This window comes from Chenopodium album, chromosome 10 (assembly GCF_948465745.1).
Source record: "Chenopodium album chromosome 10, dcCheAlbu1.1, whole genome shotgun sequence".
Taxonomy (NCBI): Eukaryota; Viridiplantae; Streptophyta; class Magnoliopsida; order Caryophyllales; family Amaranthaceae; genus Chenopodium; species Chenopodium album.
Genome location: NC_137843.1, coordinates 54,756,654 through 54,784,537, shown reverse-complemented (window position 1 = coordinate 54,784,537; position 27,884 = coordinate 54,756,654). Strand labels below are relative to the sequence as shown.

The 27,884-nt window shown below is 34.2% G+C and overlaps 2 protein-coding genes across 2 annotated transcripts; one reads left to right on the top strand and one right to left on the bottom strand.

The window, feature by feature from the left end:
- Positions 1 to 511: 511 nt before the first annotated feature.
- Positions 512 to 4,068, bottom strand: LOC145564153 (plastid-lipid-associated protein 6, chloroplastic-like). Its single transcript, XM_081624490.1, has 4 exons — positions 3,747 to 4,068; positions 1,479 to 1,715; positions 1,069 to 1,195; positions 512 to 970 (listed from the first exon to the last, which is right to left on the bottom strand). Exons 1-4 carry the CDS (start codon positions 3,993 to 3,995, stop codon positions 756 to 758), a joined length of 828 nt encoding a protein of 275 aa, XP_081480616.1. The 5' UTR covers positions 3,996 to 4,068; the 3' UTR covers positions 512 to 755.
- Positions 4,069 to 7,854: 3,786 nt separating this feature from the next.
- Positions 7,855 to 11,829, top strand: LOC145564152 (KIN14B-interacting protein At4g14310-like). The gene is made up of 3 exons (XM_081624489.1): positions 7,855 to 9,627; positions 10,016 to 10,629; positions 11,021 to 11,829. Exons 1-3 carry the CDS (start codon positions 7,975 to 7,977, stop codon positions 11,550 to 11,552), a joined length of 2,799 nt encoding a protein of 932 aa, XP_081480615.1. The 5' UTR covers positions 7,855 to 7,974; the 3' UTR covers positions 11,553 to 11,829.
- The last annotated feature ends 16,055 nt before the right edge of the window (positions 11,830 to 27,884 follow it).

Below are 27,884 nucleotides of genomic sequence, written 5' to 3'. Positions count from 1 at the left end.
TGGTATCTAAACATCAAGATATGCCAATGTGCTATTGCAGCTTATTGTGATGCAATTGCTTAAAGAAACTTATTTAAACTAGTCAACGCTCCAAGCGGAACCACCAATTATAACGAGGTAGACACCAAAGTTGATTTCAGAAAGTCCTTAACAGTATCACTCAACGTTAAGGCAGTTGAAAAAAGGAACCGCCGGAGCTTCAGACGATACCCGAGCCACCGGAGGGCTTCACATAAACCCATTTCTTCTGATTCTGAAAGTGAGCTAGGTACTCCACAACCCAAAGTCATTCTAGTCTTATAAGGCTCATGATGCCACCATTCTCTCCACGGTACATGGCTTAACCATCATGGTACTTGTTAAGCCTTAAAATCGCAAGAGCTTTCATGGTCTAAATATCGTCTTTCTTAAGGTGGCTTTGGCCAAACGAGGGAATAGAACGAGATGGAAACAAGCAAAATCACCCGAAGTAGGGTAAAATCAGTAGCCAAGATCAACAAATTTAAGAACATTGTACAAAAGCTTGTTTGGATCTCATATCATAATAATCTCTGTAGTCTGTACAATTATAATTATAGTCCATATATTATATATCTTCATCTTATACAGTATTAATGTCTTATACATATGAATCGACAGAAAATGAGAGTTTCTCTTTGGAGGGGGTGATCCAGTGTCCAAAAAGCCTTGTCAAAAGAATCACTCTTCATAATTTCATATATATATAAGCCATGTTGAGAAATCTGTCATGCATATTAAGAGATGACAAATACTCTAAGCTCGCCTCTGTCTCCTCTAGTGATACGGGTGTCTGCATCAATATATGTGACCTCAAAATCACCACTTCCAGGATTTGATGAAGGCCTGAGTATATCTGGTATCCGAGGAACTTCCAGAGGAGGTAGCTGCGACAAGTTTCCAGTTGTCTTCACTGTTGTTTTTTCAAATATGATCTTAACCGTAGCAGATCCTAATCACATGGAAAACAGAATGTGATTTTAGGAGATAGCTTCGAGACATGAATATGAAAATCAAACCTACAGAAAATTACTTTTTGACGAGACAAACCTGTGATCTCAAATTTGTGTGCTAATGTTGCAGTTACTTCAACAGGTGGTAAGGGCCATGGAGCACCTAATTCAATCTCCACGATGTTGTCAAAATCTTTGCTGAAAACATCAATTCGTTGATACACCTGTTCAAAACAGCGAACAACAAATAGTAAATGCACAGCACAAGCAAATTTTTGACTCCAAGTACAACTCTACAGCACAAAGATTTATTTTAGATGATCGACTAGAAAGATGGCCTATCAATTATGGATGGAAGGAGCACCAGTCAACAGATTAAAGCTTAGAACAGAACTACCAGAGATTCAAAAGTAATATTCAGATCATCTTTAGCAAGGTGCAGAACTTAGCTCTTTCATTCAACTGGAAGAAACATTTTAGTATAAATTGAAAGACAAATTGGCAGACCTGACCAAGAGTAATCGGCAGAAGCCTTCCTATGGGAGGTCCAGGACGACTCCCTCCCAAAGTACGTGATGAAAAAGCACTGCTATATAATAATTTCCATCTTCCTTGGAGTTTATCAAGATCATTTGAGAGGTCTACAGGTCCACCAGCAGCTTCAAGCTCCCGTGCTGCATCATCTGCCTTCCTTAGATCATCTTCATTAGCCGCAAGACCTCTGTTTAGCCCAGAGACAGCACTCTGTGGTAAATCAACCACATTGAATAGGAAAGTAAGCACAGTAACAATGAGCACTTGAGTGTTTTTTTCCTGAAATTGAATACATAGTATTGACAACCACCTTGCGTACATGTACAAGGCTACAACAAAACGTAGGGTCTATCTTTCAATATTTAAATTAAGCACGCATACACAAATAGGAAGAAAGGAGAAGGAAAGGAAAATAAAGCAATAAAATATAATGTATTAATATAAGAAAGGGTGTGTGAAGGGTTCACAACAACAACAAAAAAAAAGAAGTTGGACAGGGTCAGCTGCATCAACCAAAAATTTGTCACTCATGGTCCAATTATATGAGGCTGTTCACAATCTTCATATGGGTTCTTTATGGGTTCTTTAACATACTCTACCAACCAAAGACCGTGACTTCCACTAGGTCCAATAGAGTAAGTCCATATCAACCAATGTCTCTTTCTCTTCTGTAGATTTACTTTGACATTCTATTAGCAATATATTTAGAGATCTTTGATACAAATGACTCCGTTATTGGTGCAGTTCAAACCACTATTTTAGTAACATTTACAGCCGATACAGGTACTTAGCTAATGGTCAATAGTCTCAATACATTGGGCGTTGCGGAATTTAGCAGCTCAACAGCTGAGGTGGAAAGGATGACAGTAAATCCAGAGGAAAGAATCAGTCATGCTGTCATCATGCAAGCTTAAACAGAATAAAGTTGAGAACCTTATGAATAATGGGTCAAAAGGCCACTTTCAGAAAACAGAAAGGGGATGAACATAAACCAAGAGTCAAGACCGCCTAACTCTAAAAGAAATTGGAAACTAAATACTATAGTTTTTTTTTTAATATATTTGAGATCATGTAAAACAGGTAGGATTCAACAAATTCCATGGCTGTACTATTTTGTCCAGTGACAAAGGAATGCTCAAGGATATACTACCATTCGATCTGTTGGAAAGTTATCAACAGCTACTTAACTATTATTAGTTTGTACCCGAACTTATTGTATGTTATTATGACCAGATTTAATAGCAACATCTTAGGATTACCAAACTTCTTGAAATTTTTCTTGAACTTTGCTTGTTTAACCCAGAGGCTTGCCTAACCCTTTAATCATGATCTATCGAAATTGCATAGTTTATACTCTAGGAGCATGAACCAGGAATCGAGGAAAAGTTGCTCAAACCATGGGGTCTAAGTTCTAGTAAGAGCAACTTGGAAATATTATTCGAGTTTGTTCTAGAGACGAGCATTTTACCAAGAAGATAGAACTCCTGCGAGTTTATCTGCCTTCGTAATAGCTGTAATTACTATCATTGACATAGCCTTCTAGAGTTCTGGAAGTGTCTATCCCACATCATGCTTAATCACTCTACTTTCAATTCAATTTGTCTTTGACAGTAGGCATAAGATGTGAAGAATACTGAGAGAATTGACATAAAAACCTGTCTTTGATTGATTGTCTCATATAAGTAGAATCAGCAAAACTATAGCAAACATCAGGTATACATAATTGGGTTTTTGATAAGTTGCACAAAGCAATGGATACTGTAAAATGATCTCAAAATCAGACCCATATCAAACAACAATCAATTGCATCTACAAAACCCTCACCAAGCATCCAAGGAACATAAGGCATCAGAATTTTCTTTTTATGTTTGAATTCAGTATGCACATAGCCTGAATTAACCCAGGTTTGGCGATTGGTAGGATCCCAAAAACTTCACCAAATAAAATTTTGCAGAATAACATGATTAAACAATACAAAAATTAAACAATTGAACTTGTTTTTTATAAATGTATAACGGGCACAAACCAACTATGTGGACGAAATTCAATCTGGGGTCTTGGGTACCCTAATACTTTAACAATTCTAATTGAACTTATTAATCATGTAGGACAAACAATTCTAATTTCACAAGCAATAATCGTTCACCAAAAATTCAGACTCAGAACTTCTAGATTATTAAGTAGGAAAGACAATTAAATTGAGTGAAAAGCATAAAATTAGTGCAACATTAGGGAAATTACCAACAATTTGAGCTTTAAAGAAGCAATAAGTTCCTTGAACTCTGGAGATGGCAATTGGGGAGGAGGAGGAGGGTAGTCAGTTGTAGAGACTTGAAGTTTAGGAGAGAGAATTCTTCCATTTTGGGTATAACCCAGATTAAAAGATTGGATTTTTACACCAAAAGTTTGAAAATTTCTTGAAGAAATAGATGAAGATGAGAGAGAAGGACGAGGTTGATGATGAACAGGAGAGGGGAGGAGGGAAGCCATTGTTTCTGGTTCTGTAAAATCACGAAAATGTGAACTGTGTGGGTATTGATTTTTTATTTTTTTAATTTATTCAATTTTGTTTTGGATTTTTTTTTGTTTTAATGAAAGGTACATGGAAATAAGGAAAAAATTTCACCTCTCTGTATTCCATTTAATGATAATAAGGAAAGTCTTCTCTCAAATTTAACCCCTTTACGAGATTGCAACTTGCATGTAATAACCAAAGGAAGCAATATAATTTGTTGCTCGACTGCTTACTCTAAAAATATATTTGAATTCCACACCGCAAAAATGACAAAGAAGCTTGTTGACGTCATTCATCAACAATTGAATCTTCCAGGGGCACGGGCCAAAAGGAGTCTATTTTGGAGAGCTATAGCTTCAGCAATTAGAGGAGTAGTTGTTTCTAAATTAAACGTACGGCTACAAACGTTATTGCCAAAGTGATCTCTAATAACGATACATGCAGCACCTGATCTGTCTCGGACAGAACCATCAAACTTAATTTAAACAACACCAACCGAGGGAGGGGACCAAGCTACATGCATGAACGATTTTAATAGGAGATAGGGCCAAAATTAAATTAGTATCAAGAAAGTCTAAATGAGTCCTAATAGTGCGTTCAAAATAAGTCATTTGAGTTCGAGAAAGAGTAGACAAGGAAGAAATAAGGGTATTTTTAAAATTATAAATAAATAAATTAATAAGTAAAAATCAAGACATTTCGAGTTTTACAAATACTCCATAAGAAAGGAGTAATCTTTTTTAAAGACAAGGAGAAGTTGTCTCTCAAAGCTTTAAAAAACAAAAAACAATATTCAAGGGGTAAAGAACCCAACCAACCAATTGATACTACAGTATAGTACTGTAATGGTTCGAATAAAGGAATAGATTACTACTCTCGAGAGTTTTCTTCTTCTTACATCATTAGATGGATGGAATCCGGGATGATATAAGTTTGATTTTTCTATACGTATCTCAATTCATCCTAATGAATGTACGAATACTGTAATTAGAGGCTGTTTAGTTGAATTATTTGGAATGGGTTGGAATGGAGTTTAAAAACTCCATTCCATTTAATTTTTTTGTAGTTGAGCTTTTTAAGCAAGGAACCTCATACCTAAAGGATTTTAACTCCATCCCAAGCTCTTATAACCTCTTACCTACCTCTTCCCCTAAGATTTATAGTCCATTCTATTACTAATGTATAAAATTCATTCCAACAATAAAACCAAACAACCTTAGGCTAGTATAGGTTTAAGAATGTATAACTCCATAATACTGTATGAGATTCCATATCAATCCATTTTTATTTAATGAACCAAACACCTCATAAGTAGTGATTACATAATAGAGATGGCCTGGCATAGAGCTAGATCGCCGGCAAGAGGGTGTTGAGACATGAATTGTGGCTAGACGTCATATTTTAATTTGGCATAATGGGTCGTTTAGCGCGTAAGCATGTTGACCCATTTTGGTCTTGATATGATGCGACGTCTAGATTGTGCCGTACATGGGCTCAATCTATGAGTTTTATTCTTAGTTTTGCAAGAATAAAACTCAGAGGAGGTATTCGAAGTCATTCCTGTAAAGGCTGACACAACACGATTATTTGGATCATTTCAAGCACGACTCACTTGAGCACAAAACACGTTGTAACACGACATTGCTCACGCGCCACCTTTAAGGGGTGACGATGACATACTAACATGTACTATTAACATAATTGTGTTGGTATAATACAACAATTATTAATTGTCTAGCATTCATATCTTATTATTTTTTTAAACTAACCTAACTTATATCGGGCTACAGGTTACACTTGATATAGTCATACTTATAAGTAGCTAAAATAAAGCAACTAATAGCATAATTCATTAGCAAAAACAATTCACAAATTGCGTTTATAAATAGTGAATTGTAATTAAATGGAGGAATATATAAAATTTCAAAAAAAATTTGTCTAAAAGTTCATTATTTGTCTATTTTTTAACAACTATTTGAGCTAAAACCTCATCTTTTGTCTAGTTTTTAATAACAATTTAATTAAATTAAATTAAATTAAATTTCTAAATTAGGATAACTATTATACTTCCATATACTATTTACAAAAAATACTTCCATATTCCAATGACCATTTAATTATTATTAATTGCTTATTGCCCTAACATTAATTCCTCAATCGAAAAATTTCATTACACCTCATCCAAATACAATGATTGAATTTATAAACAAAATGTTAATTTCAACGACACGATTTTATCCTTGACACATGTATATATATTGTTTTTGAATCATTGAAAATGTTTGTGACATCTTCCCTAACTTTTTTTTAAAAAAACTTCAAAAACCATTTACAACGATTTTGGATCATGATTTTATGTTTTAATGATATGTCCGTCATTCCAAAACTTTCAAATTTGTTTACAATTTCTAAATAATCTAAACAACAAATTATTTCATTAGCGAAATTTACAATTTAAAAAAACGTTTAGCAATTGGTAAATTTCTCTTTTAAAAATAAGAGTTTTACAATGAATTATGATCAAACAATAGATCAAATTAAATATAATTGAAATTTTAGTTTGGGTGATAAATTATGAACTGTTGTTGAAAATTTTCAACCACTCTCACAATAACCACCCTATTACTTTGATGGGTGTTTTATGCGTTCTAAATTGCTTTATACCATTTTTTTTTAACAAACTTTTTATAACCAAATTTAATTTTTTTTTTTTTTTAATAAAACTTTAGCCAAATTCCTACGACTATGATACTTACAAATGAATGAGTTGCTTACATTTACCCGATTTGGTGGTAAATATATGTTTCTTCCAATTATAATACTCAAGAAGAGTGTACTAAGAGTTTCCTCTTGTTTGTGATGAGAACCCAAAAATGAGTTAAGATTTTAGTCATGAATTTATGATACTCGACTTATATTTATTATCATCCAACCAGACAAATGCTTTGATGTTAGGCTTATTAAATAGCCATGTGTTATAATCTTGTTTTATATTTCTAGTTGAGATGTTATACACAATATTAGTTATATGGATCATACCCTTATCATTTTTTTGCAAATGACTTAGGGCCTGTTCTCTTCAACTTATTTTCAGTTCAGTTCAGCTCCAATAAGTTCACTTCAGTTCAGTTTTTAATTTCCTTCTCTCATAAAATATTTAGCTCAGTTCAGTTCATTTCAGCTACAATAAATTCAGTTCATTTCAGTAAATCAAACCAGGCCCTTACTCTGTAATTGGTTAAAATTCCAGGAAAAGTACCAAGATTTCGAATCAAATCCTTTTTATAGCATTTTTTTTTCATTTTTTCACACAACGATCCAAATCATGAAAAAAGCTCGTGGGCCTTTGAACATGAAATTGGTTCCCATCAAACACAACCATGACCTTGTTTGGCAATTGGCTGCTGCCTGGTTTGATTGGCTGTTGTATTGGCTTTTTTCTTGACTGTTTGACTTTTTATTAGTCTAAAAACATGTTTGGTGAAATTGGCTGTTGCATGTTATTAGTAACTTAGGTAGCCAAAAACCAAAAGTTATTCCAAGTAGCTTTTTCGTTTTGGCTTAAAAGCCAGCTTTTCAACTGGCTGAAAAACTATTTACCAAACACAAATTTTGAATGTTTGACAAATGAAAAAGCCAAAAGCTAATCAAAAAACCAATAAAAAGCCATTTACCAAACAAACCCCATATATCAAACCATCAAAAACCCAACCCCCCCCCCCCCCCCCCCAAAAAAAAAAAAAAAAAGAAAAACACATTTTTCAACAAAATTCAAACTCAAAAACATTAAAAATTAAAAACACTCTCTTTCCCGCTCACCTCTCAAATTTTACTTTTTTTTTTCGTCATCTCTTTCTCTCTCTCCTCTTATTTTCCGCCTTCTTCAAAAATCAAAACTTCCCCAAAAAACCAAATTCAAAAACCCTAAAATTCAAAATCAATTAAATTTAATCAATGTCGTCATCATCAACTCGGCGGATCAAAGAAAGGGGAGGATCTGTCGGAAAGATTGCATCTTCAATACCCAATAAAACCCTAACCCCAATTTCTGAAAAACCCTCTTTAGCTACCAGTGGAAGGAAATCAATCGGCAAGGAAAACCCTAACCCTAGATCGGTTTCTAGGGTTTCCGGTGGAGCTCAGAAGCCTGTGATTCGGTCAATGCCAAGAGTTTCTGATGTCGAAACACGGTCTCGATCTCGAGGTAGGAGGAGCCCTAGCCCTAACCCTAACCCTAATTCTAATCCCTCTGATTTTACTCGAGTTTTGTCTGATATGCGGAAAACTAGGGTTGCTAGTGGTAGTGATTCTGTTAGAAAGGGTGAGATTTCTGGGCTGAAGGGTGTTAGTGGGTTTAAAGTTTTGGATAAAAAGGGGTTTAGGGATTTGAATCAGAAAATTAGTGGAAATAGGGTTTCTATTGATGGAAAAGAAGTTACAAATGTTGGGAAAATTAGTGGTAGAAAAGATGATAACTTATCTTCTGTTCATTCTGTAAAGATAAATGTTAATAATTTAAGTGATGGGTGTGTTAATGAGAGTAATAAAGTTCAAGGATTTGATCCCTGTGAATTGAAAAATGTGAATCAAATTGTCGATTTGAAGGCTAATGTTGGTTGTTCTAATATGGAGAAGAGTGTGAGAGTTTCGAGTAATTCGAAGGGTGTGGATGTTAGTAAAGAGAAGGGTGTGATTGAGGAGGGGACGAGTGAGCGTGTTGGGAACAAGCACGCTAGTAAGTTGCACGAGAAGCTTGCGTATTTGGAAGGGAAGGTGAAGAGAATTGCTACTGATATAAAGAAGACGAAGGAGATGCTTGATATGAACAATACAGATGCGTCTAAGGTTATACTTTCGGATATTCAGGAGAAGATTTCGGGTATTGAGAAAGCCATGGGCAATGTGATGAGTGATTCTAAATCACATGGAACTGCTATTAGTTCTAGTAATTCAGATAATTTAAAGAACACTGAAATTGATAGCTTACACGGAATAAAAGAGGATAATCGAAATTTGCAAGGTGATTCTTCAAAAGTATCAGTGAAAAGCTTGAGTTGTGAAGAGCTAGAAGCTAGGCTTTTCCCTCATCACAAATTGTTGCGAAATCGGACTACAATGAAAGTGGCAGATTATGGCTCTCAAAGTGATGGAACCCATGTGTTAGAAACCAATAACGAATCTAATTCCAAAGATGACGCAGAGTGTCCTATGGATGAGGATCCAATAGCAATGGAGTTTCTGGCTTCTTTAACTAAGACACAGTCTAAGGTTGATATGAAAGATGTAGAAGCTCTTCTGGATGCTAATAAAGTTCATGAAGCAGATGATGCTGAAACTTCAACAGCACGACGGAGTTCAGGTGTATTGGGTGGTAAAAGTACTGCGGAAGTAGATTTGGAAGCTGATGAGACACTTGATGAATTTGATGATCAAGAGAATAAGCAAAAAATGATAGTTGATGAAGAGATGGATGATAATTCCATTACTCAGCTGATAGAAATTGGGCGCAAGACTTCTACCGGAGGATGGTTTGTATCGGAAGGAGAATCAGTTCTTCTAGCTCATGATGATGGTTCATGTTCTTTCTATGATATTGCGAACCACGAGGTATGCTTTTTATTACAAATTCTGAATTCTGTTAGCATTTCAATTTGAAATTTGCCAGTTACATACTTACATAAGCGTCTTTGGGAGATGTAAATTACTGTTGATAACATACTGTATCAGTGCAGCATATAGTCAAAGTGCATTCACTTCTTGTTGAAATGTTGAGTCTTTATGGCTTTCGGTAATTTTTATTCCTGAATACAGTTGTCAATTGAAAATTGTCATGTTTGATGGAAATATTATGGAGTACTATCTACCATTGTTTACCTTCTTTCTGCAATTCAACATTAAGCAAGACCCTTAACTCAAGAATTGCTCAAGTACTCCTTATTAGGGCCTTATTAGGATTGGACAATATATGAGATGTTAATTTATCATCAATTCCCAGGAGAAAGCTGAATACAGGCCACCGGCAGGAATTTCAGAAAACATATGGAGGGACTGCTGGATAATTCACGCCCCTAGTGCTGATGGTTGCTCTGGAAAGTATGTGGTGGCTGCTTCTGCAGGAAATACTATGGACTCAGGGTTCTGTTCATGGGACTTTTATACCAAAGATGTGCGAGCTTTTCACATTGAGGATAATACAACCAGCCCAAGAGTAGCTCTTGGTCGGTTACGAGATAACATTATGTACAGAAGGAATGCTCCATCTAATATCATGTCCTCTGAAAACCTCCAATGGTGGTATAGACCCTGTGGACCTTTAATTATCTCCACTGCTAGTTGCCAGAAAGCTGTTAAAGTATTTGACATCCGTGATTGTGAGCAAATTATGAGGTGGGATGTTCAAAAGCCTGTGCTACCAATGGATTATTCTAGTCCATTGCAGTGGAGAAACAGAGGAAAAGCTGTTATAGCAGAAGCAGATGCTATATCTCTGTGGGATGTCAACTCGTTAAATCCTAGAGCATTGTTATCTGTTTCTACCTCAGGTCGCAGGATATCAGCTCTTCATGTGAATAATACTGATGCTGAGTTGGGTGGAGGAGTCCGACAAAGGTTAGTTTCTCTCTTGTTATGTGCACATTTCCTGCTCCATACACATATATCTATAATGTCATCTCCTGTTTGGTAATGCTGGTTGATTATACATTACTGATTTGGTGCCATGAAAGATGAATAACTACGGAATATGCCTTACTGTTCAAATCAGTGGATTTATGGAATTAATCATTTTTAACAGCAATAAACTCATCCTGGCAATGCAATGATTTAAAATTTGCGAAAATTAATGAGTATCTTCTATGTTTCTGCTGGTGTGTGTGTTGGTGGGGGAAAGGGGTGTATTGCTGAAAGTATAGTGGGATAAGAAAAATTATACAAAACTATTGATCAGATAAGAGCATGTGATAGTTTTCTTTGTTTAAATTGGTTGCTGTTTGATGTGCAGAGCAAGTTCATCAGAAGCAGAAGGAAATGATGGTGTCTTCTGCACTGCTGATTACATTAACGTCCTTGACTTCCGTCAGCCATCTGGTATCGGACTTAAGATACCTAGGATTGGTGTTACTGTTCAATCTGTCTCTTCTCGAGGAGATTCCGTGTTTCTTGGCTGCAGTAGTGTTGTCTCAGCTGTAAAGAAGCAGGTGAATTCACAGGTGCAACAATTCTCTTTACGTAAGCAAAAGATAGTGAACACCTATACCTTACCTGAATCCAACGCTCATTCGCATCACAAAGCGCTGACCCAAGTTTGGGGGAACGGAAACATGGTTATGGCCGTTTGTGGACTTGGGTTGTTTGTTTTTGATGCTTTAAAAGATGATGGTTTGCCTTCATTTGCTAGCGACTATAGTAGTCCTCAGAGTGCTAAGGAAATTATTGGCCCGGACGACTTGTATTCTCCTTCATTTGATTGCCTCTCTTCCCAGGTTCTGCTGATATCAAGAGACCGTCCAGCAATGTGGAGGCATTTGTCGTAGATATGATGCTCATTATAAGCTAAGGAGCACCTCGCTCTTTCATGTAAAATAAGTTAAGTGTATTTTTGTTAATTATTGTGTGTTATATAACCTATCAGTTTTTGAGTGTTTTTTAATCAGCTGAACTGCTTGATATGGATAAATGAGATGCCGACCGTGATTTCTTGCGAGTTTCTACATGGGCAAGTCTCTTGCTTTAGGCTATATTCTACTCCCTCTGACCCTTAATGTTTGCCATGTACCTCATTTTTTTTTTTTTGTACTTTTTGTTAACAATGTTTTTTCTAATGTTCAAAATACGTAATTCAACAGTATTAAGTTTTAACTATTGAGCAGCGAATAGAACTGAGTACCTGGCCGTGCTAATACATGCACCTTGTATCTTCGGATTTGTAAGTAGTTGTATGTGTAAGAGTACCAAGGTGTGTGGTTGCCACCATCTTTGGGTATGGTTAAAGTGAATTGCAAAGATTCCTTGTGCGAGGATGGATGGCTGGGAGTCGGAGCTGTGGCGAGGAATGGAAATGGAAATGTATCGTTTGGTGCTACCAGGAAGATGCGGTGCTTGATATTGCTCGAGGTGAGGATGTCTTGAACTCTTGCTAACGGTTCGGTTGTGATATTGTTGATATTCTATTATTTTGTATTGCCTCGGTTTGATTGTTTGGTCTTATGGTATAAGAGATGAGAATATTGTACTCGTGTCTTGTCCTCAAATTAAATAAACTAATAATGCTAGTACTGATCTTTTGCTTCAAAAAAAAAAAAAAAAAAAAAAAAAAAATTCTCTTAGAAAGTGGAAATTGACCCTTGACTCATGAGTTAGTATCTTAGGTTATTCATTCCTTAAGACCCTAATACCCTCACCAAGCACCAACCAGTCATTCACTACGGATATTCACATAATACATGATCTTATTTGATCTGATTTGAATTTTTCTCATCTCATCTTATTAATTTAATTTGATTAGATTTCCAAGTTTTACCTAAAGTGTACACTAATTTATAAAATAAAATATTATTAAATAAAATATTACTAAATTTGTATAATTGTATTAATGTGCACAAATTTATACTCTAATTTAAATGTTCCTATTTATTAGTTACATTCGTTTGAAATGTTTTTGTAAGACAAAAATATAAGACGTAATGAACAAAAAAAGAAAAAAAAAACGGACAGAGGAATAAAAAGAGACTAGAGATAAACCTTAAAAAGAATCCTTGGGAGTTGGGACACAAGGTTTCAGTCACGCAAAAGCTCCAAATTAGTTGTTTAACAACGAACAAAATTTCAGTGATATATTCACGAAATATATCAGTATATTTTGGGCATGTAATATATGTGGTACAAGCGAGTCTTGGAAATTTGACATTGCTACACTATTCGCCTATTCCACCTCATTTTATGATCCGCTCATATTCTATTTTTTTTTCTTCTTCTGTTTTTTTAAATACGACGAAGAGTTAAGACTATCTAAAAAGTATGGAGATTGATGATATATGAAAAATTTTGAATTCTTATCTACATTTTGTAGGTATTTAATATGTAATGTTTGGTCTTATATACATGATACATAAGAACAAACATTGTTCCAACTCTTCACAAACATTGTTCCAACTCTTCACAAATAATATTGCAACTGGACTTTTACACTATTCATCACGCTTGTTTGATCACATATTAGGATTTATACCTAAAGTAAAATATAGTCATGTGTGGTCTTGTTAGATTCGTCTCGTAAAATACTTTCACAATATCTACTTTTTATAATTTTTACTCTTATATAATTATAAATATTTAGCATATAAAACGTGTTTTAAAATGCGTAATTTCATCATTGTCGCAATACTTGTGAAACAGATGAAGTATATCACTACATAAACGGGGAAATAATACATAGGTTCATTTCTTATTACTTAATTTAGTAAGTGGTAAGCATGCAAGATAAGCACATGGCTCCATAGTTAGACTTGTTAAATCTCGACCCGATCCAATTCTAAACCCGTTTTACTGAGAGAGAACCCAAACTTTACCCGATCCTACCCAAATGACCCAAAACAAACCCAATCTGACCCATTTATCATAATCTGTAATGATCTCGAACCAAAGGACCCAAACAATCCAAAATTTGACCCAAATTCGACCCGTTGATCTGAATTGACAAGTCTATCCATACTACATTACGAGATAGATGTTTGGGCTAACTTTTTCTAAATATCAGAATTATGATTTTAGATTGAGATTTAACACAAACTATTGGGTCAGTTAAGCCTGACCAAATAATTCGTGCGGCGGAGGAGATAACGATGATGATAAAGACGACGATGACGACATCAATGGAAAAGGAGAGAAGTGAGGTCATTCATTGCGGAAGAGAGACAGTTTCATACTCGAATTTTTCGAAAAATGCCCAAAAAATCGAATTGGGCTTTCTTATGTGATGTATAATTGTTGAAATTATTTGTCCCATATGATTATATGTTGAATTGTGAGCATTTTGATGACAAATGCATGTATTTTTGTTGAGAAATGAGCAAGTTATGTTATACCGATGACCTTTAGTACGAGCTCTTCAATTGAGGTTACGCCATTGTTATACATATCATCAAACAAATTATACATATCCTCAAACGAGTTATACATATCCTCTATTAAATAATTTACATCTTCTAATCATTTATACATATCATCTATTGGTTGGATGATATCCTCTATTGGCTATATGATATTATGGCTGGATATATCCTCTATTGGCTATATGATATAATTTATGATTGTGTCTATGATATCCTTTATTGGCTAGATGATATTCTCTATTGGTTGGATGATATCCTCTACTGGCTGGATAATATCCTCTATTGGCTATATGATATCATGACTGGATGATATCCTCTATTGGATATATGATATCATTTATGATTGTGTCTATGATATCCATTATTGGCTGGATGATATCCTCTACTGGCTAAATGATATCATGACTAGATGATATCCTCTACAAGCTATAAAAGTGGGCATCGTGCCGTGCCGTGCCGGCCACCGCGGGTCGTGCCTGGGGGTGGCTCGTGCCGTCCCTACTTTCTGGCGGGTCGTGCCGTACCGTGCCACCTTTTGGCACACCCTAGTCCACGGCACGGCACAGACCATGTGCTTGGCCATGCCGTGCCGAACAGTGGGCCGCCCCGGTTTTTCCATTTTTTTTTTTAGAAAAAAAATCGATATAATTTTTTTATGAAAACTTTAAAAATGAGTATATTTAAATAATTTTATTAATTATGTTTATGTTTTTGTATTATTATATTACTCTGTATTATTTAGCAAAAAGCAACAATGCATATAATTAAAAAATTTACGAGTGCGATAAGCCGATAACTCAAATATTGATGAATAACTTATTTTATTATATGCCGGTACGATAAATCAATAATACAATAATTTATAATGGTTATTAAAAATCGTACAATAATTGGTGAATAACTTAATTTTATAGCTTAGGAATATGGGGTTCGATAATACAAAAATTGTACAATAGTATGTAATCTAATTATTATTCTTCGTCTTCGTCTTCGTCTTCTTCTTCTTCTTGTTCAAGTTCATCGGCCAATTGAATTGATTAAGAACTAGTTGAACCCGACGTTCCTTCATCGTCGTCATTTTCTACATAATTACAATCTTGGCAATGAGTTTCGGCATCCAACCAATCCTTGAAACAAACACACATTTCAAGTGTTTTGGGTTTTAGCCTTGTTCTTCTATCATCTAAAACCCTTCCCGACACAAAAAGCTCTTTCAGAGGCAACGGAGGAGACTTGGATAGCAAAAATATCATGAGCCATTGCCGCCAAAATTGGATGTTTCTTGCTTTGTGTTTTCCACTAATCAAGGATGTCAAGGCCGTACTTCTCTTCATCGTCCATGCCTTTCACAAAGTCGTAACTTAAGTACATTTGCAACTCCGAAACATCGCTTTGTGTTCTCCTAGATGATGAATCACTACCTAAAAACTTAGACATCATGTTAGTAGCTTGTGTAAATAAACCTTTGGCCCTTAAACTTACGTTTTTGGATGATTGAGAAGGAGTTAATTGAGACATGGTTCCATATAATTAACGGCTACTTTGGAAATGGCACTTTGCACGGGTCGTGCCTGGCGGGCCTCGTGTCGTGCTACGCCGTGCCACGTGTCGAGTGATCGTGCTGCCCGTCAGCTTTGTGTCGTGCCTGTTTTTTAAAAATTTGTTCACGGCACGGCCCACAAGTGGGCCACCGTGCCAGTTTCGTGCCGACACGGCCCATGCCCACCTCTAACTGGCTATATGATATTATCCAACCATGATATCATATAGCCAATATAGGATATCATATAGCCAGTAGAGGATATCATCCAGTTAGTAGAGGATATCATCTACCCAATATAGGATATCAAAAATCCGTTGGAATAACGAAAGGTGTTATTATTTCGGACTGACGCAATACCTTCTCGAGATTTAAATCAATGTTATACTTGATACGTGTCACTATATTCTACTTCCTCCGTTTCTTTTTAGTTAACACGTTTTTTTAGTCACGTTTGTCAATGCACAAATTCAACCATTAATATCTTTTATTTCCGATAAGCAAAAATAAAAAAAAGTTGATATTTAAAAAATATATACCGTGACGATTCTAACAAGATCCGATATTAATATATTTTTCATTACATATAAATCACAAAATACGGTCAAAAAAAAGTGTGTGAATAGTGCTAAAATCAAAACGTGTCAACTAATAAAAAACGGAGGTAGTATATTGTGATAAAATTCTAGCTAAGTGTGACTTGTTATTCTATTGGTCTAGGTATTGAATTTAATATCACACATTTATTTTTATTATGAGACGATCTCATCTATAACTATTGCACTAATTTATCTCTATCTATATTGTTTAAGTTGTTTGAAAATCTTTATTCGTTGTAAAAAAAATCTTTATTCAGCTACATACTCTCGACATATTTATAATAATATTAACAATTGTTGAACTACAAAATAACTGCTTGTATAACATATTTGATGTTTGTTTGTTTTGTTTTGGTCACATTATTTTTTTTGTTAGATTGTGACTCGAAATTTAGTAGGGCAGACTTTGAATGCAAATATCTCTTAAATTAGAAGTGATTTTGAGGTGATTCAAGTTGGAGGTGATAACTTGGTTCAAGAGCTTTCAACGATAAGTCATATGCCCATTTTTCGATAAGAAATGAGAAAGTTATGACCGTTTTACGAAAAACTGACGAAATTAGAAAATTGCGACGAGCAGGCGAGCTATAGCTCTATGTGAGTGAGCTATAGCTCGACCCTATGAGGACTTGCGGCAGACATGAGCTACAACTCGGTAGTTCGGTTTTTCTAGGATAATTTATGGAATATTTTCTAAAATTATATCTTTTCTATGACGGCTATTTGAGTATACTTGGGGAACAATTAAGGTTTTTATTAGGGTTTTATTGTGTTATAAAAGGATCCTTTAGTTGATCAATTAGATCATACCTTTTGAGCAATTAGATTTAGGATTCCTTGTATCATTCTCTCATTCTTTCTTTATTATAGTGAATAAGCTCTCGTATCCTCCACCCGTGGATGTAGTCTAATTTGACCGAACTACATAAATCCTCGTGTTCTTTGTTTATCTTTTTTTTTTTTTTTGTTTTTTTCGTTTTTTTTTATTGACTTATTCCGCATTAATTAAACACAATTACATCCTTATTTCCAAACATTTTTATATGGAGTATTTTGTTTCAATTTCCAAGTTTTATTTCAAAGAGACGTTCGCGGGTACCTTTGTTAATGCCAAATTAATTCATGCATTTTATTTATATAAGCCTGCAAAAAAAAAAAAAAAAAAAAATACAGATTTTCAGAAGGTATCTTCCAAGATGCATGGGGTTTTGGCCTTATTATGCAGTTGTGCTTGTGCACCAACCTAATAATAATTTCATGTATATCATCATCACATTCGTTGGTATCTAGACCATTTAAATTTAAATTCCATTTTTCTCTGACAAAATTCCATTCGTTGGTATATAATTTCAATTTAATTTTAAGTAGTTGTTGTTTGTTACATAAAGCTCACGCATTGGCTCACGTACGATGTGTTGTTTTAGTTACTTGAATAAGTTATGTTATAATAGAGATGTGTTAATAAAAGAGATATGTCAAGTATTGATTTTTTTGGTGAATTTGTTGAGGTTTATGTAAATGTTTAGTCTATCCCAATTTCCGAGGAATTGATGATGTATTGTAGCTCTCTCGTTCAATTTATAGCCAATTAATTTGTATCTTATATTCTTATCATTTGGTTTATACGTTATCCTATGATGTAGGCTTGTCCAGTACTAGTAGACACAAAAATGAGAAGCAAGATATAAAGTTAACATGAAATAAGACAAATCATGAAACGCAACTTTTGAATGTGAGGGATTGGATTAGAGGTTTCAAAACCGAATCGATTCAAATAAAATTATTCATTTTGAACTGTTTAATTTGATCCGAGAAATTCAAGGCCTAAACCCGATCTGTAATTGAAGTGAACTCTACCCGAATTTGAACTTGACCCGATAAACTTAACCCGGATTCGATTTGACCCGACCTGAACTCAAACTGATTTGATCTGACCTGAACTCAACCCAAATTCGATTTGACCCGACCTGAATTCAAACCGATCCAATTTAATTCGACCCGAGCTCAACCCGATTCGAAATTGACCTGGCAAATAACCGATCTAATTTGATCTGTTTTGACTCGAACTGATATTAACCCGACTTGATTTTAACTTGATTCGATTTTTACTTGATTCGAATTTAACCCGACCATAATTAATTATTGACTTTTTTTATTCAAGTTCTTATACTACTCCGTACTATATTTACTAATTATTAATAAGTTAACGTTTTTTACTACAAAGAAATAATCCGGATTAACAAGTTTACTTCATGTATATACCAATTATATAAAGGAAAATTTGTCAAAAACAACCTTTTAAAGTGTCCACTTTATTTAAAACAACCTTTTAATTTTTTTTTTGCAATTTCAAACCACATTATAAATTTTTTTTATCAAAGACAACCAAATGTTACTTTTCGGCGTTAACTCTATTTTTCCCGATGTTGACCACGAGGGTGCGAGTCACGTGACCTCCTATTTTGCTTAATACACCCTCTTTTCCCTCCAATTAACTCTTATTAAAACCCCTGCTTCTCTTTCATCCCTATTTTAGTATGAGTAAATTGGAGGGAAAATTAGTGTATTAAGCATATACGAGGTCATGTGCGTTGCACACTAGTGGTCAACATCGGGAAAAATAGAATCAACGCCAGAAAATAGCATTTGGTTGTCTTTGATAAAAAAATTTTATAATGTGGTCTGAAGTTGCAAAAAAAAATTTAAAAGGTTGTTTTAAATAAAGTGGGTACTTTAAAAGGTTGTTTCTGACAAATTTTCCTTATATAAAATTACTTTCTAAGCTTTATATTCGTCTCATCTAAAATTTGCTACAAATAATTTGTAATACTTCAACATTAAAACCTCTTCTTTCAACTCGATAAAAAATATGATACATGAATGACTTGATATTGACCCAATAATAAGGTAAAAACTCAATAATAACTCTAGTGTAAAAATAACCTTCATTTGGATATGAATTGGGTTAACTCGATTAAAATCCAGCCAAACACAAAAAGGAATTGAATTGAAATTGACCAATTAATGAATCAACGGATCAACCTTATCTTAATCAAACTGAACTTGACCGAACCGAAATCACCCGAATCGAAATCAACCCGACCCAAATTCATCCAACCCGAAATTAACCCGGTTAAACCCATTTCGAATTTATCCGAACCGAACATGAACCAATCTGGAGTTGACCCGACCCATATCCGACCCGGACTTGATAGGCCATGACTCGAATGTGATCCAACCCGAATTTGACCTGACCCGATCCAATCCGAATTAAAGAATAATTTTGACCCGAAAAGACCCGATCCGAAAAGACCCGATCCAAACTCCATCTGATTATCTGAATTGACACTTCTAAATCGGATAGCTCAGGTGGCCTGGTTAAACCTTCCCTTTCAATTTTTGGGAATTCTGCGTATGTATTTACCTATTAAAAGAGATATACAAAGAGTAAGAACAAGAAGTATATAATTTGGTCTTTATTTAAGATATTTAATGTCGAAAATGATTTGAATCTTTGTGCATAACATTTTTTCTAGCTTTAATCATGCAAGTTTATGTTTTATTCCGCATTTTCAAAAACGTCTTTTGAGTTTTAAAAACTGAAATGAAAACGAAAATGTAGACCCTTAAATGAAGATTTCGTGTATCATAAGTCCCATTGAAAATTTCTCATGGTTTATATAGCTATATATCTCAATCCATTATTAGTCTTAGTTAACATGTACAAATTGTAAGAAAAGGTAGCCTCGCTCATATGAAAGAAAGAGAGTGTTAATATAAATATAATCGAAGTTTTGAGTTATTTTATTTTATTTTATTATTTTTTTTTATCTGACCGAATTTCTTCACTCCATCAAATTTGCCCTTAGTGAAGATTATACCCCTAATATTAAGGTAGCGGGTAGCTTTTAGCGGTCGAGTAGCGGGTAACTGTTAAAGTAGTGATTAGCGGTCAATTAGTAGTGGGTAGAGATTAGCTGTCAAAGTAACGGTTGGTAATATGAGTGTTTGGCAAAAGTACCGGTTGCAATATTAAAATATATCAAAATTCATATAAACATTGTTTATTAAAAAGTAATAAAATTTGTCAACCACTACCCGCTACTTCTAAACGCTAATATTTTTAACGTTTGAAAAAAGCTACCTAAATGCTAGGTTTATCGCTAACCGCTACTAGAACCGCTACCTTGCCAAACACTCTCAATTTTTTTCTAGTAGTGTTTTGACTAGTCAAAACGCTAAGCGTTACCTCAAACGCTACCACCAAACAGGGCCTAAGATTGACAGGCTGAATTTTAACCATTAGACCAAGTTTGAGTTCATATAGGTGCATAACACCTATTTGTTATGAATGCATATAGGAGGGCATTATGTGTTTTTTTTTTTCATTTGATATTTTTCTACGGTGATATATTTTTGTGGTACTATTATGCATGTGTAATGTACCATTAAACTATAAGTTATTTTAATAGTATTTTTTGTGTACTATTATTCATGTAGTGGTACTTTTTAGCATTCTATGTCGTTAATTATTTTCTCCTAAAATACTTACCACCTATCACCTATTATGCTATAGTGATACATTTTATCTTCCTATTTATTTCTAAAGCATATAGACGCTATGCGCCAATATTTAACCACGAAGTTTACTTCGTGTGTAGCGGTCTACTTATCTCCTATACATATCTGTGTATAATAAATTTTTTGCAGCTATATACGTCAGAGAGGGAAAAAAAAAAAAAATCTTATAGTTCCTTAACATGGATTCGCTTCTCAAATCTGCCATGTACTAAAATTTTTTTAACTTAACTAGGGAATATGTGCGGATTGTCTGATTCCTAGGCTGCAATAAGACTGGCTTGTGCTTTTGTGGGCTTATGGAAAATAAATTTCTTATGGGCCATAAAATTAATGTTACTAAATGACGAAGTATATTTTGGGTTTTTTTTTTTTATTTTTTTTTATTTTTTTATTTTAATTTTTTTATGTACATAAGCCGCCTTTCTAGAATAAGACAGACCCCTTAAAATCAAGCAATAATTGGACCGACCCATTTCATATTTCTATTCTAATATTCTATATGACTATTTATACATGATCATTTCAGTTGTCAAATTTTTATTTTTCCGTGTCAATTTTTTTTTTAATTTATTTTTTTAATTTCTCACAATACAAGTCATAATATGAGTGACCAAATGCCATGCGTTTGGGGAACTAGCAGCAGCATTGCTATGAATAATTCATCATCTTCTCTTAATCCTGAAGCTGCTTTTGCGAATGTAGAGATCGTTACAAAGGACAAGGTCGTGGCTCGTGTTGAGGACGACGACATTATTGGTGATCTTCGTAGGGTGGAAGATCAATTTGTTGACGACCTTCTTGTTGATCAAAGCAATGTTGATGAAGAAAGTTTACTATTGCCTGATGATAATCTCTTCCAACTTCTTTCCGAACTCGAAATTCAAAAATACGCGTTACCACCATGTATTGTTGACGAACATCAACTGGATGGTGTTCATTTGCCAATTGAGGTATGCAATGACGTACGTATGTTTATTTTTTTCTTTCCTTGCACTAATTTAAGATTTTTGAAGTTTGAACTATATATATTAGCCAATTGTCAAAAAGTTACAAATATATTTAACTAATTTTTAAATAAAAAATTTTGTAAGGATGCGTGTTACTATGTAAGACATATATATTCATATTTTAAATACATGACATTTAATTAGATACAAGTTATTATTTCGTATTAATTATGGAGTAGTATATTTGTTTAATTATTACACGGATATGTACGCTTTTAATTGGCTAATAAGGGTACAAGTTACCCATTAGGGAACAAGGGGCATTTTGGAGATTTCAGCCCAGTAGACCCTTCATCTTACAAAGTATACATAAGTAAATGTGAATTGTAATGTGCTACGTTACAGGAAGTAAAGCTCTTGGAAAAAGCTGATTGTGTTGACAAATCGAAAGGAAAAGAGCTAATTAAGGAAGCTGAACAAAGACGTTCACCTAGTAATGATCATCATCATAAAGCTACAAAGAAGATTTCTAAGGTGAGACATTATACAATTTTAGCTCTTTCTTGATCAACTTTCTTTGTATTTATAGTTTTAACATAAATTACTTACATTTTTTTTTGAAACCAAATTACTTACATTTGTATTGAAGAAAAGAAAGCATTTGAGCACATATCTGATGAATAACAAGATTAAAAGCTAGTCTACATCAAGCTATGCTCCTCTCAACTTATCTTTGAAATTCAGCGTGCATCACTTGAATCGGTTAGTTCATTTTTTATGTGATTATTTTTACAAAAAAAAAAAAAAAAAAAAAAACTCTCTTGATCTCTATTCTACATTAATCTATTCACTTTCCTTATCTGACCATCTTAGTTGACAACCATTTTAAAAGTTGCGACTACAATTAGACTTATTGGTTTTTGTCGGAAACTACCTAATAAAACCTAAATTTTTGTGATTTAAAAAATGTTGTAAGAAACAACCTAATAAAAGGTAAAATGTTGTAAGATACTACTTTGGTCGAATTTCCACCATTAACCTAAGTGAATAGTGTTGACCACCTCAAAACACACTCGAAACCATCGTAGGGGTTGGTTTTCAAAGTGCTAGGTTATTTTCGAAGTGGTTAGAGGATATTCTGAGTTGGTAAAAGTATTTTCATGCTTCAGGGTAGTGGTTTTTGGGGTTAGAGGAGGTGGTTTCAGCGTGGAGGAGGTTATTTCAAGTAGGTTCTGTGGGGTTTGGAGATGAAAGAGGTGGTTTCGGGGATGTTTTAAGATTGGTCAACGATGGAAATCTGGCATAGGTAGTATATCAAAAACATTCTACATTTTATTAGGTAGGTTTTTTTACAACATTTAACATTTTATTAGATAGTTTATTATAATATTTTTTTATCTGAGTTTTATTAGATAGTTTCTGACAAAAAATCATAGTCTTAATATCGTTTGATAACCAAATACCGATCTAAAATGAGAAAGGCTAGGAAGAATCGAGGGAGTAATACGTTTGTCATGACTTGGTAAGTGAATCGGATCATGATCGGTCCACCGCACCCTTGTTCAACTTTTACTGGGCATAAGGCCAGGGCCTTATTATCTAGGGTACACCTTAAGGCCCGCCTTTGTTACATCATGTGGTTCAGCACATATCTTCACTACATTATAAATTAAATGGTTGTTCAACTGAATCAACTCCTATTTCTCTACTAATTTTATAGGAAAATTGGAACATCTTGAATTAAATCTGATGCAGCAACTTTTTTCTTTTTATGTGTTCTTTGTTATAAACAGAAACGAAATAGAGACCAAAGAAACAAACGGAGGCAAATTAATGAGAAGTTACAAGCTCTGCAGAAACTAATCCCAAAATCTGATAATAAGGTAACCTAATTATTTCTTACTTTACGTTACACAACAAGTTTAAACTTTAAGCATGTAATGATATATATTCACGAGGCTAAATCAAGTCCATGTCGGAGGTAGATGTGATGTAATAAGACCACACACAAGTTGTAGGGTTCTATCATTAAACTAATTGGTATAGACGTATAGTAATAGATACATTGAAATACTGTATCTATCTAACTAGACTCGTAACTTATAAGTTAATCACTCCTCTTTTTTTCAACATGAGACAATAGAATTTTATTTAATTTTGGGTATTACTTTAACCTTTTTTTTTTTTTAATCACCATGACCTATTGCAGAGAAACCATGCATCCATTCTTAACGATGCAATTGACCACATCAAATCCATGAAACATCAAATAGAGGTAATTAAAATCATTATATATACTAGTATAGAATTTTATTTGCATTATTTTCTTCTCTTTATATAACTTTGATTTTCATTATTTCTCCGTTTGCATACAAAATATAAGGTCGTGTACATTATCTTACGTACCCTATTAATTTGACACAGACAATGTTGACATGGAGAGGAATGAGACACTTCCAACAAGCTGCATACGTACCTGCAACATATATGCCGATGATGATGAGGCCTTACGTACAATTGGGTGGTGCAACTATGACTCCTAATAATGCAATTGCTGGTGCACAACCAATGCCAACAATCACACCGATGTTATGCCCTCTACCCCCCATTGCCACCACCTCGTTTGCACCGGTGTTTCTTTCTACTACCCCAGCAGGGTCGATTTCGAGGCCTAGCTGACCTAATAGAGGGGAAAGAATCCTTAGATTATGAGGATGAATTAGGAGTTGATTTTTTTTTTTTCCCTGCAAGAGTACCTTTTGCACTTAGTTAGGATTATACTAAGTATTAGATATATGTAGCTTATAATAAATAATAAGTTATAAGTGGCTCCATTGGTGACCTCGCTCGTGATCAATTTGTTGCCATCGCGTTGTACATTTAAATACACATGAAATATTTACAAGGTTCGGCACTATAGATATATCTTATATATATATCCTCCGTTTTTTTTTAGTTGACACGGTTTTTTTTATCACTCTTCTCACATATAATTTTAATGGTTAATATCTCTAAGGAATCAATATTGTAAAATTATAAAACTGAATATTAATATATACTCCGTAATATATAAATTGAGAAGGTTCGAATAAGATCTATCCCACGTGAATATGTGTTTTATTTTAGTTATAAAAATCTAGTCCAAGTGTAATTCGTAAATAATGCAAAAATCAAATTGTGTCAACTAAAAAGAACGAAAGAATTACTATTTTACCGTTAATATGCATGTGCAAGTGATGCCATAAAAATTGAACTTGAAACATTGAAAATGTTTTCTAGCAAAATCTTTGGTAAAGTGTCGCTTACATGTTTAATTTAGTTGTATTGTGTAGAAGTTTATAGATTTGGATGCTAGTGGCATTTGGGTAGATTCCGTAATTAATTCACGTTGGTTCAATTAAAAAGATTCCTGTATACTGCATTATAAACAATTAGGTTAGAACCCGTGTGGTTTTCAAAAAAAAAAAAAAAACGGTTTATATAAAATCTATTTTTATAATTTGTACTTTTTTAAAAAATAAATAAATAAAGATAAATAAGAATTATGAACCTTGTACAAAAATATTTGTAATTTTGTAGTTTTAGATTTTCATCAAAATTATGATATAATACCGGTTTAACGTCGTCTAATATATATTTCAATGTAGGAGTTCATTTATTAGTGTGCTATTTACAATTGTTTTATTTTTAAAAGATAAATTGATATGTTATAGTTGTAATGTAGAAGCTTCTAATATTCAAATTTCAAAATTTTTAAATATGGTAACTCCAAAAAAAAAAAAAAAAAAAAAAGAAAAAAAAATGATATCATCATTGTTGCATTTATGTGGGAAAAAATTTAGAAAAAGTTGTGAGAAAGGACCTTTTAAAAGGCCGACTTTGTGAATAAGGATCTTTTAAGACAAAAGTTGTGAAAAAGAGCCTTATAACCTGTGTGAGGTTGTGAAGAAGAATTTTGGTTGTTTTAATTTTTCAGCTGGTCAACATGTGACTCATGATGACATCATCAACATAGACAAGTGTATTACTAATTAAAAATAAATCAAAACTCAAAATCTTAACCGTCTATTTTAAAAAAAAAAAATAGAATTGTGGTAGTCAAAAGTTATAAGACTACATTAAAATTTTCAAGAAACACTGGTCTTTTAACAAAATAACAAAAAGATGATGATAAGGATGAAGAAAGCTCCTCATGAATGAATACCAAAAGAAACTAACCACAAATTCCTTAATTCGGAACCTAAATCTTTTGCCTGAAACGAGATGCGATTTCAGTGTTCTATTATCATTGATTCATGTTTACTCTCCCTGTAAAGCTAATTCCCCCACCATGCGAAAAAAAATTGGCCGAAATTATCAGTTACGGAGTATTAATTTAATTGAAGTATCAAGACTAGTTGAGATTTTCTGGCAATAACTTACGAGTAATCAGAAGAGATCTTATGGTTTCTATTAAATAGAGGTCTGGGCCATACCCGCAAATTAAGAAAGAGAGTTCACTTCACAAGTCCAAAAAAGCTCCATTTCAAAACCATATGATTATAGAAGGAGTAGTCTCTTAATCTTATAAATCTTTCTTCAATTAATTTAGGACACTTACATGTGGTGATACTTAAAAAGTCTATTCTTACTGAAGACATTGAATTGGTTGGGTTTATTATGGTTCCGTCTCACCAAGTATTGGGTGAGGCTCAATACTTTGTGTACAGGTAATTTAGGGGTTATGAAAGAAAGAAAGAATAGTACGGAGTAGCACTTTCTTTAGTATGATATGCTACATATAGTATTGTCATGGATAGAACGCGCTTGAGGTGAGGTGAGGTGAGTTAATGATAATTTGTTTCTACACTAGCTGAGAGGACGTCCTCATTGTTGTTGATGCTCTTTAATTACTTACGAAATGATCTAACACTCTCCGGTCTCCACCTCATAAATTATACATACACATGAGCATATCAAAAGAATAACGCGGATGTAAACCATGTGTACTGTGTAGGATGAAAATTGCATTGAACTAGTTCACTAATTTTGTTGTTCCTCGTTACCTTCCACGTGTAAGCATGGTTCTAAAAGTACTGTAAAAGTGTTTGACCAAATCTTCCAAAACAATTGTAAACCGACATCCCAAGAAGCAGCAACTGTCAAGAGACGATAAGTTTATTATAACATTCGTCGCAGAGTAGGATATATTTGTATATGTTTGTGATATAGTTTGTGTTCTTATCGTACTAGGTTTCCTAACAAGATTAGGACTAGTATTGTAACTCTATATATATTATTCAATGGTACACACTCCAACCCAAGGAGTTTTCCCGAAATCTAACATGGTATCAGAGTCATCGTGACACAAAGGTCACGGGTTCGAATCTCATCCACCCCCCACTTTCAAGTGGAATATTAAGCGCAGGGTATGAGGAGGGCCCATGCTGCATCCACACTTCTAGCCCAACGGGCTCTCATGTGAGGGAGTGTGATAGAGTATAAAACATATTCCTGGACCTCAACCATCAGTTTAAGCTTTTGGTTGAGTTGGTCCTTTAACATGGTATCACAGCTTAGGTTTTTTTTAGGGTTCCACAAATTTTTTTCCTAAAAGATCTGACCTTCTCTTCCGCTCTTTTCTCGTGGTAATTACATTACCAACATTTGCCAGATTCTTTGACCATATTGCTGCACGTCACTTTGTTTGCAATTTCTGACTTTTTAGTTCTCCACAATGGCCAAAGATGATGACATTCCAACCCCACCTCCTCCTCCTCCCCCTCCATCCAATGATTATCACCCTGCTAATGCAATTAGCAACATCAAGAATGAGGTACCCGAAATTCTTGACCGTGAAAAAGGGAATTATGGTAGTTGGGTTGAACTCTTCGAGATTCATTGTCATTCCTGCAATGTTATCGATCACATAGATCCTAAATCTCCCTGTCCTACAGACCTCACAACGGCGCAGTGGAACCGCCTTGACTCGATTGTGAAAAAGTGGATCTATAATACAATTTCTGCAGATTTACGAAGCACGGTGTTGTACAAGAACGCTACGGCACAGGAAACTTGGGATAGGCTCGCTAATATTTTTCAAGATAAT

Bases quoted from the DNA above. Each gene is read 5' to 3' on its own strand.
- LOC145564153 (XM_081624490.1), bottom strand. From the start codon at position 3,995: ATGGCTTCCCTCCTCCCCTCTCCTGTTCATCATCAACCTCGTCCTTCT. The intron at 1,196-1,478 runs GTCTGCCAATTT...TGTTTTGAACAG, and splicing joins TGCCGATTACTCTTGGTCAG to GTGTATCAACGAATTGATGT. The intron at 971-1,068 runs GTTTGTCTCGTC...CCATGTGATTAG, and splicing joins ACACAAATTTGAGATCACAG to GATCTGCTACGGTTAAGATC.
- LOC145564152 (XM_081624489.1), top strand. From the start codon at position 7,975: ATGTCGTCATCATCAACTCGGCGGATCAAAGAAAGGGGAGGATCTGTC. The intron at 9,628-10,015 runs GTATGCTTTTTA...ATCAATTCCCAG, and splicing joins ATGATATTGCGAACCACGAG to GAGAAAGCTGAATACAGGCC. The intron at 10,630-11,020 runs GTTAGTTTCTCT...TTTGATGTGCAG, and splicing joins GGTGGAGGAGTCCGACAAAG to AGCAAGTTCATCAGAAGCAG.